This window comes from Triturus cristatus, chromosome 5_2 (assembly GCF_964204655.1).
Source record: "Triturus cristatus chromosome 5_2, aTriCri1.1, whole genome shotgun sequence".
Taxonomy (NCBI): Eukaryota; Metazoa; Chordata; class Amphibia; order Caudata; family Salamandridae; genus Triturus; species Triturus cristatus.
This window is the reverse complement of record NC_140588.1, coordinates 932,645,522-932,658,196: the sequence shown is the minus strand read 5'-3', so window position 1 is coordinate 932,658,196 and position 12,675 is coordinate 932,645,522. Positions and strand designations below refer to the sequence as shown.

The following is a 12,675-nucleotide window of genomic DNA, read 5'->3' as shown; positions in this document are numbered from 1 at the left end:
GTTTCCAGTCCAGGGAGGACCTGGCTTGGCAGTTTGGGCTGGACTGTTCCCATGAGGCACAGGGTCAAGACTGATTTCCATATGGCTTTGTTCTAACTGGAATGGCATGGTAAGCAAAAAAACGATGGATTTAGGCCCAGATCTCTGTACTGGGGTCAATGTATGACATTGTTATGCATTCTATCCATCAATTGTTGTTTTTGCATTTGTCACCCCGAGTGGGTCGGGTATGCTCAGACGTGAGTCCCGTGCTCTCCATGCCACTGGAATCAAGCTATCCTGGCTGAAGAGGGGTGAAACCCCGAAACCGGTCCTAGGATGCTTGTTTCCAGTCCAGGGAGGACCTGGCTTGGCAGTTCGGGCTGGACTGTTCCCATGAGGCACAGGGTCAAGACTGATTTGCATATGGCTGGGTTCAAACTGGAATGGCATGGTGAGCAAAAAAACGATGGATTTAGGCCCAGATCTCTGTACTGGGGTGAATGTATGACATTGTTCTGCATTGTGTCCATCATTTGTTGTTTTTGCATTTGTCACCCCGAGTGGGTCGGGTATGCTCAGACGTGAGTCCTGTGCTCTCCATGCCACTGGAATCAAGCTATCCTGGCTGAAGAGGGGTGAAACCCCGAAACCGGTCCTAGGATGCTTGTTTCCAGTCCAGGGAGGACCTGGCTTGGCAGTTCGGGCTGGACTGTTCCCATGAGTCACAGGGTCAAGACTGATTTGCATATGGCTGGGTTCAAACTGGAATGGCATGGTGAGCAAAAAAACGATGAATTTAGGCCCAGATCTCTGTACTGGGGTGAATGTATGACATTGTTCTGCATTCTGTCCATCAATTGTTGTTTTTGCATTTGTCACCCCGAGTGGGTCGGGTATGCTCAGACGTGAGTCCCGTGCTCTCCATGCCACTGGAATCAAGCTATCCTGGCTGAAGAGGGGTGAAACCCCGAAACCGGTCCTAGGATGCTTGTTTCCAGTCCAGGGAGGACCTGGCTTGGCAGTTCGGGCTGGACTGTTCCCATGAGGCACAGGGTCAAGACTGATTTGCATATGGCTGGGTTCAAACTGGAATGGCATGGTGAGCAAAAAAACGATGGATTTAGGCCCAGATCTCTGTACTGGGGTGAATGTATGACATTGTTCTGCATTCTGTCCATCAATTGTTGTTTTTGCATTTGTCACCCCGAGTGGGTCGGCTATGCTCAGACGTGAGTCCCGTGCTCTCCATGCCACTGGAATCAAGATATTCTGGCTGAAGAGGGGTGAAACCCCGAAACCGGTCCTAGGATGCTTGTTTCCAGTCCAGGGAGGACCTGGCTTGGCAGTTCGGGCTGGACTGTTCCCATGAGGCACAGGGTCAAGACTGATTTGCATATGGCTGGGTTCAAACTGGAATGGCATGGTGAGCAAAAAAACGATGGATTTAGGCCCAGATCTCTGTACTGGGGTGAATGTATGACATTGTTCTGCATTCTATCCATCAATTGTTGTTTTTGCATTTGTCACCCCGAGTGGGTCGGGTATGCTCAGACGTGAGTCCTGTGCTCTCCATGCCACTGGAATCAAGCTATCCTGGCTGAAGAGGGGTGAAACCCCGAAACCGGTCCTAGGATGCTTGTTTCCAGTCCAGGGAGGACCTGGCTTGGCAGTTCGGGCTGGACTGTTCCCATGAGGCACAGGGTCAAGACTGATTTGCATATGGCTGGGTTCAAACTGGAATGGCATGGTGAGCAAAAAAACGATGGATTTAGGCCCAGATCTCTGTACTGGGGTGAATGTATGACATTGTTCTGCATTGTGTCCATCATTTGTTGTTTTTGCATTTGTCACCCCGAGTGGGTCGGGTATGCTCAGACGTGAGTCCTGTGCTCTCCATGCCACTGGAATCAAGCTATCCTGGCTGAAGAGGGGTGAAACCCCAAAACCGGTCCTAGGATGCTTGTTTCTAGTCCAGGGAGGACCTGGCTGGGCAGTTCGGGCTGGACTGTTCCCATGAGGCACAGGGTCAAGACTGATTTGCATATGGCTGGGTTCAAACTGGAATGGCATGGTGAGCAAAAAAACTATGGATTTAGGCCCAGATCTCTGTACTGGGGTGAATGTATGACATTGTTCTGCATTCTGTCCATCAATTGTTGTTTAGGTCTCGCGAGCCAAAGGCTCGAAGAGGCATTTTATATCTGGGCTTTTCAAAGTGCTGCCGTGGCCTAAAGCTACAGTGCACGTGAACGTGCACGCGCGCAGCGCCATGTGTCTTTCCTCCGTAGCGATCGTAATCACGATCACTTTCACTTTCGCGGGCTCCTCTGTTGCTGCCATTCCCCCCTCCCTTCTCGCCCAGCCCTTCTTGTTAACAGGAGCTTTGGGACGGCACACAACTGCTTGTTTTTGGAGTAGCTGCATGCCTGGTTGCGCACAAAGTTCACGAAGAGACCAGCGCCGCCTCTCACCACGACACACCTCGCACTCCACCAACACACCATTTCTCCCCTGCGGGTCACCTCGTCGGCTCTTTGTTTTGTACCCAAAAACGGCGATCTTTCTGGTCGTTCTGCAGCAAAGTCTCAGCGCTCGTGTTCCGTCCAAAAACACATGTTTTTTCCCATTAACCAGTGTTGCTTGTTTTAGCGTGGTGCAATGACAGACTAAGTTAGTCTTGTGGAGATTCTTGTCTAATCATTGTTCGGAGGAGTTTTGGCCTCTAGTCTGTGGAGCATTTTGGCCTCTAGTCTGTGGAGCATTTCTTTCTCTCTTGGCAGACAGCACTGTGCACTTCACAGTAACGAGACACTTAAGAATCGAATCCAGTGCTCTGTGAGTGGCGCAGCCCCTTTCAGTGAATCCACAGGCCAGACTGTGAAACCGAAAGCAGCTGACAAACATGCTGTAGCCAGCCCCGCTTTCTTGCCTCTCCATCCATCATTCTCTCTCTCCTTCGCGCCTCTCTCCTCCCTTTCTGATCTCGATCTCTCTCCCCGTTCCCTCTCTGTTTCTTGAAGCTCCGTGTGCCTGCTGCTACTAATCTCTGTGAGCTGCGGAAAGAGCTGCTAGGGGTACCAGCAGCAGCCCCGGGCTTACAAACTTGGTCTGAGGCCTCCAGAGCTCCAGTCCACCTCACAGGATAAAAGGCCAGGCCGGGTGCAGGACGCATTTCAAAACAGGACCGATGGAGCACGGAGGTTTTCTGACAGGGCAGTGGGACTGGGAGAGAGTCAGCCTTATATGGCATGTTAATATATCCCGATAGGTCGGTGCCTCAGAATCCTTGTGCGGATGGGTGAGCGCCATGTCAAGCAAGATCTTTACTAGCCCCTGAAGAACCTAAGGCTCTTGAGAAATGGTCATTTTTTTGACAGTACACAGGTCGGTGTTTTTTAAATGCCAGTGGGCTGGGTCCGTGTCAGACGCACATCAGAACGAAGAGGTATACGAATAGACGGCTACCTCTAAACGACCAGTAGGCCTGCCACTGTGTCGGTCGCCTGCCCGGCTTTCTTAAAAGACCTCTGCCGAGGGTGGGCACATACAGGGTTCACGTACCACGGCTCATATGAAATTGTGCACTGATGCAATGAAAGAGAGACTCTATTTCCAACATTTTTGATGCTTATGTAAGACGAAATAGGAAAACGATCTTTGCACCATGACGAAACACAGAACAATAGCTTTTTCACTATTTTTGTTAGCATGCGTACAAAAACAACTAGGGAAAATAAATGTGATTCAGTTTTAGCATGGACATGACTAGGCTCGAAAAAGACACTATTTATCTGCCACCTGGTGGGACCTTTAGTGGTATAACATGTGATCTTATTCAATTTGTGAGTGGGTGAGGTTTCTTGTAGGGGGTAACAGTAGAGTTATTTGGTTAATCTGAAAGAGTCATGGACTGCACAGGTGGGCCTGGCACCCTTAAGTCGGTTTATATACATACCATGTGTGTGAAGTGCCTGTTTATTTTCACTATGGGAGACTCTCCTAACACGAGACAGCACAATACGGGCCTCCTCCCATGATGCTTTAATTAAACAGCATATATTTTGTTGTTGCATACATCAAAGCAGTATCTGTTTACATCATAGAATAAGAACAAAGGAAGCCCTGCTGCAAAGAAATAGGCGACGAGGCTGGTAACATCTCTGTGTAAGGTGGAAGGAGTGACAGGGTGTTTCTATTTAACATCGTAAACTCTGCTACTACCGTAAAGCACAATTTCGAACTCCTCCCACCCTGCTTTAATTAAACAGCATATATTTTGGTGTGTATTATGCACGTAAACATTTTTTTTTAGTGAAAACATTGTTGTATTAAGTTACAAAATATATAAAATTATTTAAACAACAAATACACTGCCCTTTAAAAACCAGAGCAGTCCGCAAGAGCTACTCCTTTAGCAGCATTTTGCGTTCACCTAGCACCTACTGACATTATAAATAACAAACCTTTTATTTATTTGTTGGTTTTAAAAACCAATACATAAAAGACATTGCCATTTACAATACCAATAACTTTAAACTTTGAAAATGCGAGACCTATTGCATTGCAAATGCTTGTTTTGCATTTGTCACCCCGAGTGGGTCGGGTATGCTCAGACGTGAGTCCCGTGCTCTCCATGCCACTGGAATCAAGCTATCCTGGCTGAAGAGGGGTGAAACCCCGAAACCGGTCCTAGGATGCTTGTTTCCAGTCCAGGGAGGACCTGGCTTGGCAGTTCGGGCAGGACTGTTCCCATGAGGCACAGGGTCAAGACTGATTTGCATATGGCTGGGTTCAAACTGGAATGGCATGGTGAGAAAAAAAACGATGGATTTAGGCCCAGATCTCTGTACTGGGGTGAATGTATGACATTGTTCTGCATTGTGTCCCTCATTTGTTGTTTTTGCATTTGTCACCCCGAGTGGGTCGGGTATGCTCAGACGTGAGTCCTGTGCTCTCCATGCCACTGGAATCAAGCTATCCTGGCTGAAGAGGGGTGAAACCCCGAAACCGGTCCTAGGATGCTTGTTTCTAGTCCAGGGAGGACCTGGCTTGGCAGTTCGGGCTGGACTGTTCCCATGAGGCACAGGGTCAAGACTGATTTGCATATGGCTGGGTTCAAACTGGAATGGCATGGTGAGCAAAAAAACGATGGATTTAGGCCTAGATCTCTGTACTGGGGTGAATGTATGACATTGTTCTGCATTCTGTCCATCAATTGTTGTTTTTGCATTTGTCACCCCGAGTGGGTCGGGTATGCTCAGACGTGAGTCCCGTGCTCTCCATGCCACTGGAATCAAGCTATCCTGGCTGAAGAGGGGTGAAACCCCGAAACCGGTCCTAGGATGCTTGTTTCCAGTCCAGGGAGGACCTGGCTTGGCAGTTCGGGCTGGACTGTTCCCATGATGCACAGGGTCAAGACTGATTTGCATATGGCTGGGTTCAAACTGGAATGGCATGGTGAGCAAAAAAACGATGGATTTAGGCCCAGATCTCTGTACTGGGGTGAATATATGACATTGTTCTGCATTCTGTCCATCAATTGTTGTTTTTGCATTTGTCACCCCGAGTGGGTCGGGTATGCTCAGACGTGAGTCCCGTGCTCATCATGCCACTGGAATCAAGCTATCCTGGCTGAAGAGGGGTGAAACCCCGAAACCGGTCCTAGGATGCTTGTTTCCAGTCCAGGGAGGACCTGGCTTGGCAGTTCCGGCTGGACTGTTCCCATGAGGCACAGGGTCAAGACTGATTTGCATATGGCTGGGTTCAAACTGGAATGGCATGGTGAGCAAAAAAACGATGGATTTAGGCCCAGATCTCTGTACTGGGGTGAATGTATGACATTGTTCTGCATTCTGTCCATCAATTGTTGTTTTTGCATTTGCCACCCCGAGTGGGTCGGGTATGCTCAGACGTGAGTCCCGTGCTCTCCATGCCACTGGAATCAGGCTATCCTGGCTGAAGAGGGGTGAAACCCCAAAACCGGTCCTAGGATGCTTGTTTCCAGTCCAGGGAGGACCTGGCTTGGCAGTTTGGGCTGGACTGTTCCCATGAGGCACAGGGTCAAGACTGATTTCCATATGGCTTTGTTCTAACTGGAATGGCATGGTAAGCAAAAAAACGATGGATTTAGGCCCAGATCTCTGTACTGGGGTCAATGTATGACATTGTTCTGCATTCTATCCATCAATTGTTGTTTTTGCATTTGTCACCCCGAGTGGGTCGGGTATGCTCAGACGTGAGTCCTGTGCTCTCCATGCCACTGGAATCAAGCTATCCTGGCTGAAGAGGGGTGAAACCCCAAAACCGGTCCTAGGATGCTTGTTTCCAGTCCAGGGAGGACCTGGCTTGGCAGTTCGGGCTGGACTGTTCCCATGAGGCACAGGGTCAAGACTGATTTGCATATGGCTGGGTTCAAACTGGAATGGCATGGTGAGCAAAAAAACGATGGATTTAGGCCCAGATCTCTGTACTGGGGTGAATGTATGACATTGTTCTGCATTGTGTCCATCATTTGTTGTTTTTGCATTTGTCACCCCGAGTGGGTCGGGTATGCTCAGACGTGAGTCCTGTGCTCTCCATGCCACTGGAATCAAGCTATCCTGGCTGAAGAGGGGTGAAACCCCGAAACCGGTCCTAGGATGCTTGTTTCCAGTCCAGGGAGGACCTGGCTTGGCAGTTCGGGCTGGACTGTTCCCATGAGGCACAGGGTCAAGACTGATTTGCATATGGCTGGGTTCAAACTGGAATGGCATGGTGAGCAAAAAAACGATGGATTTAGGCCCAGATCTCTGTACTGGGGTGAATGTATGACATTGTTCTGCATTCTGTCCATCAATTGTTGTTTTTGCAGTTGTCACCCCGAGTGGGTCGGGTATGCTCAGACGTGAGTCCCGTGCTCTCCATGCCACTGGAATCAAGCTATCCTGGCTGAAGAGGGGTGAAACCCCGAAACCGGTCCTAGGATGCTTGTTTCCAGTCCAGGGAGGACCTGGCTTGGCAGTTCGGGCTGGACTGTTCCCATGAGGCACAGGGTCAAGACTGATTTGCATATGGCTGGGTTCAAACTGGAATGGCATGGTGAGCAAAAAAACGATGGATTTAGGCCCAGATCTCTGTACTGGGGTGAATGTATGACATTGTTCTGCATTCTGTCCATCAATTGTTGTTTTTGCATTTGTCACCCCGAGTGGGTCGGCTATGCTCAGACGTGAGTCCCGTGCTCTCCATGCCACTGGAATCAAGATATTCTGGCTGAAGAGGGGTGAAACCCCGAAACCGGTCCTAGGATGCTTGTTTCCAGTCCAGGGAGGACCTGGCTTGGCAGTTCGGGCTGGACTGTTCCCATGAGGCACAGGGTCAAGACTGATTTGCATATGGCTGGGTTCAAACTGGAATGGCATGGTGAGCAAAAAAACGATGGATTTAGGCCCAGATCTCTGTACTGGGGTGAATGTATGACATTGTTCTGCATTCTATCCATCAATTGTTGTTTTTGCATTTGTCACCCCGAGTGGGTCGGGTATGCTCAGACGTGAGTCCTGTGCTCTCCATGCCACTGGAATCAAGCTATCCTGGCTGAAGAGGGGTGAAACCCCGAAACCGGTCCTAGGATGCTTGTTTCCAGTCCAGGGAGGACCTGGCTTGGCAGTTCGGGCTGGACTGTTCCCATGAGGCACAGGGTCAAGACTGATTTGCATATGGCTGGGTTCAAACTGGAATGGCATGGTGAGCAAAAAAACGATGGATTTAGGCCCAGATCTCTGTACTGGGGTGAATGTATGACATTGTTCTGCATTGTGTCCATCATTTGTTGTTTTTGCATTTGTCACCCCGAGTGGGTCGGGTATGCTCAGACGTGAGTCCTGTGCTCTCCATGCCACTGGAATCAAGCTATCCTGGCTGAAGAGGGGTGAAACCCCAAAACCGGTCCTAGGATGCTTGTTTCTAGTCCAGGGAGGACCTGGCTGGGCAGTTCGGGCTGGACTGTTCCCATGAGGCACAGGGTCAAGACTGATTTGCATATGGCTGGGTTCAAACTGGAATGGCATGGTGAGCAAAAAAACTATGGATTTAGGCCCAGATCTCTGTACTGGGGTGAATGTATGACATTGTTCTGCATTCTGTCCATCAATTGTTGTTTAGGTCTCGCGAGCCAAAGGCTCGAAGAGGCATTTTATATCTGGGCTTTTCAAAGTGCTGCCGTGGCCTAAAGCTACAGTGCACGTGAACGTGCACGCGCGCAGCGCCATGTGTCTTTCCTCCGTAGCGATCGTAATCACGATCACTTTCACTTTCGCGGGCTCCTCTGTTGCTGCCATTCCCCCCTCCCTTCTCGCCCAGCCCTTCTTGTTAACAGGAGCTTTGGGACGGCACACAACTGCTTGTTTTTGGAGTAGCTGCATGCCTGGTTGCGCACAAAGTTCACGAAGAGACCAGCGCCGCCTCTCACCACGACACACCTCGCACTCCACCAACACACCATTTCTCCCCTGCGGGTCACCTCGTCGGCTCTTTGTTTTGTACCCAAAAACGGCGATCTTTCTGGTCGTTCTGCAGCAAAGTCTCAGCGCTCGTGTTCCGTCCAAAAACACATGTTTTTTCCCATTAACCAGTGTTGCTTGTTTTAGCGTGGTGCAATGACAGACTAAGTTAGTCTTGTGGAGATTCTTGTCTAATCATTGTTCGGAGGAGTTTTGGCCTCTAGTCTGTGGAGCATTTTGGCCTCTAGTCTGTGGAGCATTTCTTTCTCTCTTGGCAGACAGCACTGTGCACTTCACAGTAACGAGACACTTAAGAATCGAATCCAGTGCTCTGTGAGTGGCGCAGCCCCTTTCAGTGAATCCACAGGCCAGACTGTGAAACCGAAAGCAGCTGACAAACATGCTGTAGCCAGCCCCGCTTTCTTGCCTCTCCATCCATCATTCTCTCTCTCCTTCGCGCCTCTCTCCTCCCTTTCTGATCTCGATCTCTCTCCCCGTTCCCTCTCTGTTTCTTGAAGCTCCGTGTGCCTGCTGCTACTAATCTCTGTGAGCTGCGGAAAGAGCTGCTAGGGGTACCAGCAGCAGCCCCGGGCTTACAAACTTGGTCTGAGGCCTCCAGAGCTCCAGTCCACCTCACAGGATAAAAGGCCAGGCCGGGTGCAGGACGCATTTCAAAACAGGACCGATGGAGCACGGAGGTTTTCTGACAGGGCAGTGGGACTGGGAGAGAGTCAGCCTTATATGGCATGTTAATATATCCCGATAGGTCGGTGCCTCAGAATCCTTGTGCGGATGGGTGAGCGCCATGTCAAGCAAGATCTTTACTAGCCCCTGAAGAACCTAAGGCTCTTGAGAAATGGTCATTTTTTTGACAGTACACAGGTCGGTGTTTTTTAAATGCCAGTGGGCTGGGTCCGTGTCAGACGCACATCAGAACGAAGAGGTATACGAATAGACGGCTACCTCTAAACGACCAGTAGGCCTGCCACTGTGTCGGTCGCCTGCCCGGCTTTCTTAAAAGACCTCTGCCGAGGGTGGGCACATACAGGGTTCACGTACCACGACTCATATGAAATTGTGCACTGATGCAATGAAAGAGAGACTCTATTTCCAACATTTTTGATGCTTATGTAAGACGAAATAGGAAAACGATCTTTGCACCATGACGAAACACAGAACAATAGCTTTTTCACTATTTTTGTTAGCATGCGTTCAAAAACAACTAGGGAAAATAAATGTGATTCATTTTTAGCATGGACATGACTAGGCTCGAAAAAGACACTATTTATCTGCCACCTGGTGGGACCTTTAGTGGTATAACATGTGATCTTATTCAATTTGTGAGTGGGTGAGGTTTCTTGTAGGGGGTAACAGTAGAGTTATTTGGTTAATCTGAAAGAGTCATGGACTGCACAGGTGGGCCTGGCACCCTTAAGTCGGTTTATATACATACCATGTGTGTGAAGTGCCTGTTTATTTTCACTATGGGAGACTCTCCTAACACGAGACAGCACAATACGGGCCTCCTCCCATGATGCTTTAATTAAATAGCATATATTTTGTTGTTGCATACATCAAAGCAGTATCTGTTTACATCATAGAATAAGAACAAAGGAAGCCCTGCTGCAAAGAAATAGGCGACGAGGCTGGTAACATCTCTGTGTAAGGTGGAAGGAGTGACAGGGTGTTTCTATTTAACATCGTAAACTCTGCTACTACCGTAAAGCACAATTTCGAACTCCTCCCACCCTGCTTTAATTAAACAGCATATATTTTGGTGTGTATTATGCACGTAAACATTTTTTTTTAGTGAAAACATTGTTGTATTAAGTTACAAAATATATAAAATTATTTAAACAACAAATACACTGCCCTTTAAAAACCAGAGCAGTCCGCAAGAGCTACTCCTTTAGCAGCATTTTGCGTTCACCTAGCACCTACTGACATTATAAATAACAAACCTTTTATTTATTTGTTGGTTTTAAAAACCAATACATAAAAGACATTGCCATTTACAATACCAATAACTTTAAACTTTGAAAATGCGAGACCTATTGCATTGCAAATGCTTGTTTTGCATTTGTCACCCCGAGTGGGTCGGGTATGCTCAGACGTGAGTCCCGTGCTCTCCATGCCACTGGAATCAAGCTATCCTGGCTGAAGAGAGGTGAAACCCCGAAACCGGTCCTAGGATGCTTGTTTCCAGTCCAGGGAGGACATGGCTTGGCAGTTCGGGCTGGACTGTTCCCATGATGCACAGAGTCAAGACTGATTTGCATATGGCTGGGTTCAAACTGGAATGGCATGGTGAGCAAAAAAACGATGGATTTAGGCCCAGATCTCTGTACTGGGGTGAATGTATGACATTGTTCTGCATTCTGTCCATCAATTGTTGTTTTTGCATTTGTCACCCCGAGTGGGTCGGGTATGCTCAGACGTGAGTCCCATGCTCTCCATGCCACTGGAATCAAGCTATCCTGGCTGAAGAGGGGTGAAACCCCGAAACCGGTCCTAGGATGCTTGTTTCCAGTCCAGGGAGGACCTGGCTTGGCAGTTCGGGCTGGACTGTTCCCATGAGGCACAGGGTCAAGACTGATTTGCATATGGCTGGGTTCAAACTGGAATGGCATGGTGAGCAAAAAAACGATGGATTTAGGCCCAGATCTCTGTACTGGGGTGAATGTATGACATTGTTCTGCATTCTGTCCATCAATTGTTGTTTTTGCATTTGTCACCCCGAGTGGGCCGGGTATGCTCAGACGTGAGTCCCGTGCTCTCCATGCCACTGGAATCAAGCTATCCTGGCTGAAGAGGGGTGAAACCCCGAAACCGGTCCTAGGATGCTTGTTTCCAGTCCAGGGAGGACCTGGCTTGGCAGTTCGGGCTGGACTGTTCCCATGAGGCACAGGGTCAAGACTGATTTGCATATGGCTGGGTTCAAACTGGAATGGCATGGTGAGCAAAAAAACGATGGATTTAGGCCCAGATCTCTGTACTGGGGTGAATTTATGACATTGTTCTGCATTCTGTCCATCAATTGTTGTTTTTGCGTTGGTGCATTTAGTGGCATATGCTCTTTTAAACGCTGTTTTTGTCCAAAGTAATCTGTCGATTAAATTAGGCTATGCCTAGGGTTTTTATTTCTCATGAAACCTGTATGTACTGTATACAAAAACCTTTTCTGTTTACGGGAATTGTTCGAGCTTTCTTCCAAAGTAAGTTAAAAAACAAGATGGTTTTCCACCAGTATATTGGGTTGTACTTCCCATTCCAGGTTAAAGCAGGAGTCACTTCAATATGATTCTACGTGCATTGCTATGTAATGTTGGGTTATTACAGTGGCATTGGTACTCCCAAATGCTGAATTTTCTCATGGAAATCTTTCGTTGGTATAAATCAGGTCAAGCCCAGTGTACTTAACTTCCAATGAAAGCTGTATGTTTTGTATACAATCATTTTTATGGTGTTGCATCTTTATTGTCATCTATTGTGACTTTGTTCTACTGTATTTTTAAATGGACGTTTGTGGTTATATCTATGTAATAGAATAAAGTTGTCACTACTAAATGGAAAATGGAAACTCAGTCCTTTAAATACTCTATGTATGTGTACATAAATTAGGGCAATATTTTGCCTCGTTAGTGCCACTTAAAGTGAACACAACCAAATAAATATTTTTAAGAATATTTTCATAGAAAGGCTTCTCGTCATTCCATTATGAGCTTGGTTACTGTCAGACCCTCCAAAATGTTTTTGTTAATAATGAAATATTTGTCTTTTTTGCAGATGGTCTGACAGACTGTGTAGACCCTGATTGTTGTCAGCAGAGCAGTTGCTTCTCGACCCCTCTTTGTCATGGGTCACCAGACCCCCTTGACCTCATTCAACAAAGCCAGCCCCCTTTCTCCCAGCATCCTCCTCGGCTATTCTACGACCGCATCAAGTTCTTGATTGGGAAGGATAGCACGCATGTCATCCCTGGGGAAGCGACATTCGATAGCAGGTTTGTAATGTGATATTATCAGCAATAATAATAAGCACTACTACCATCATCATCAAAATACTGAGGCTAGTGATGTCATCATGAAGAATGACATACTCATCATCATTTCTCATACATCATCATCAAGCACGTAATATTGAACACCAGCGATCAGAGGAAGCTGAGTTACCAGAAATACCTGAGACTTACAACAGCCATGATTATCAAAAC

General features: G+C 47.8%; 1 protein-coding gene across 3 annotated transcripts in view; it reads left to right on the top strand.

The window, feature by feature from the left end:
* The window catches only part of TENM1 (teneurin transmembrane protein 1), a 1,737,496-nt gene that overhangs the window by 1,251,678 nt on the left and 473,143 nt on the right, over positions 1-12,675 (top strand). For all 3 annotated transcript variants that reach the window (XM_085608139.1, XM_085608140.1, XM_085608138.1), the window contains one exon: positions 12,249-12,465. In XM_085608139.1, the coding sequence (XP_085464265.1) occupies positions 12,249-12,465 (217 nt within the window). The remainder of the gene's footprint in view (positions 1-12,248; positions 12,466-12,675) is intronic.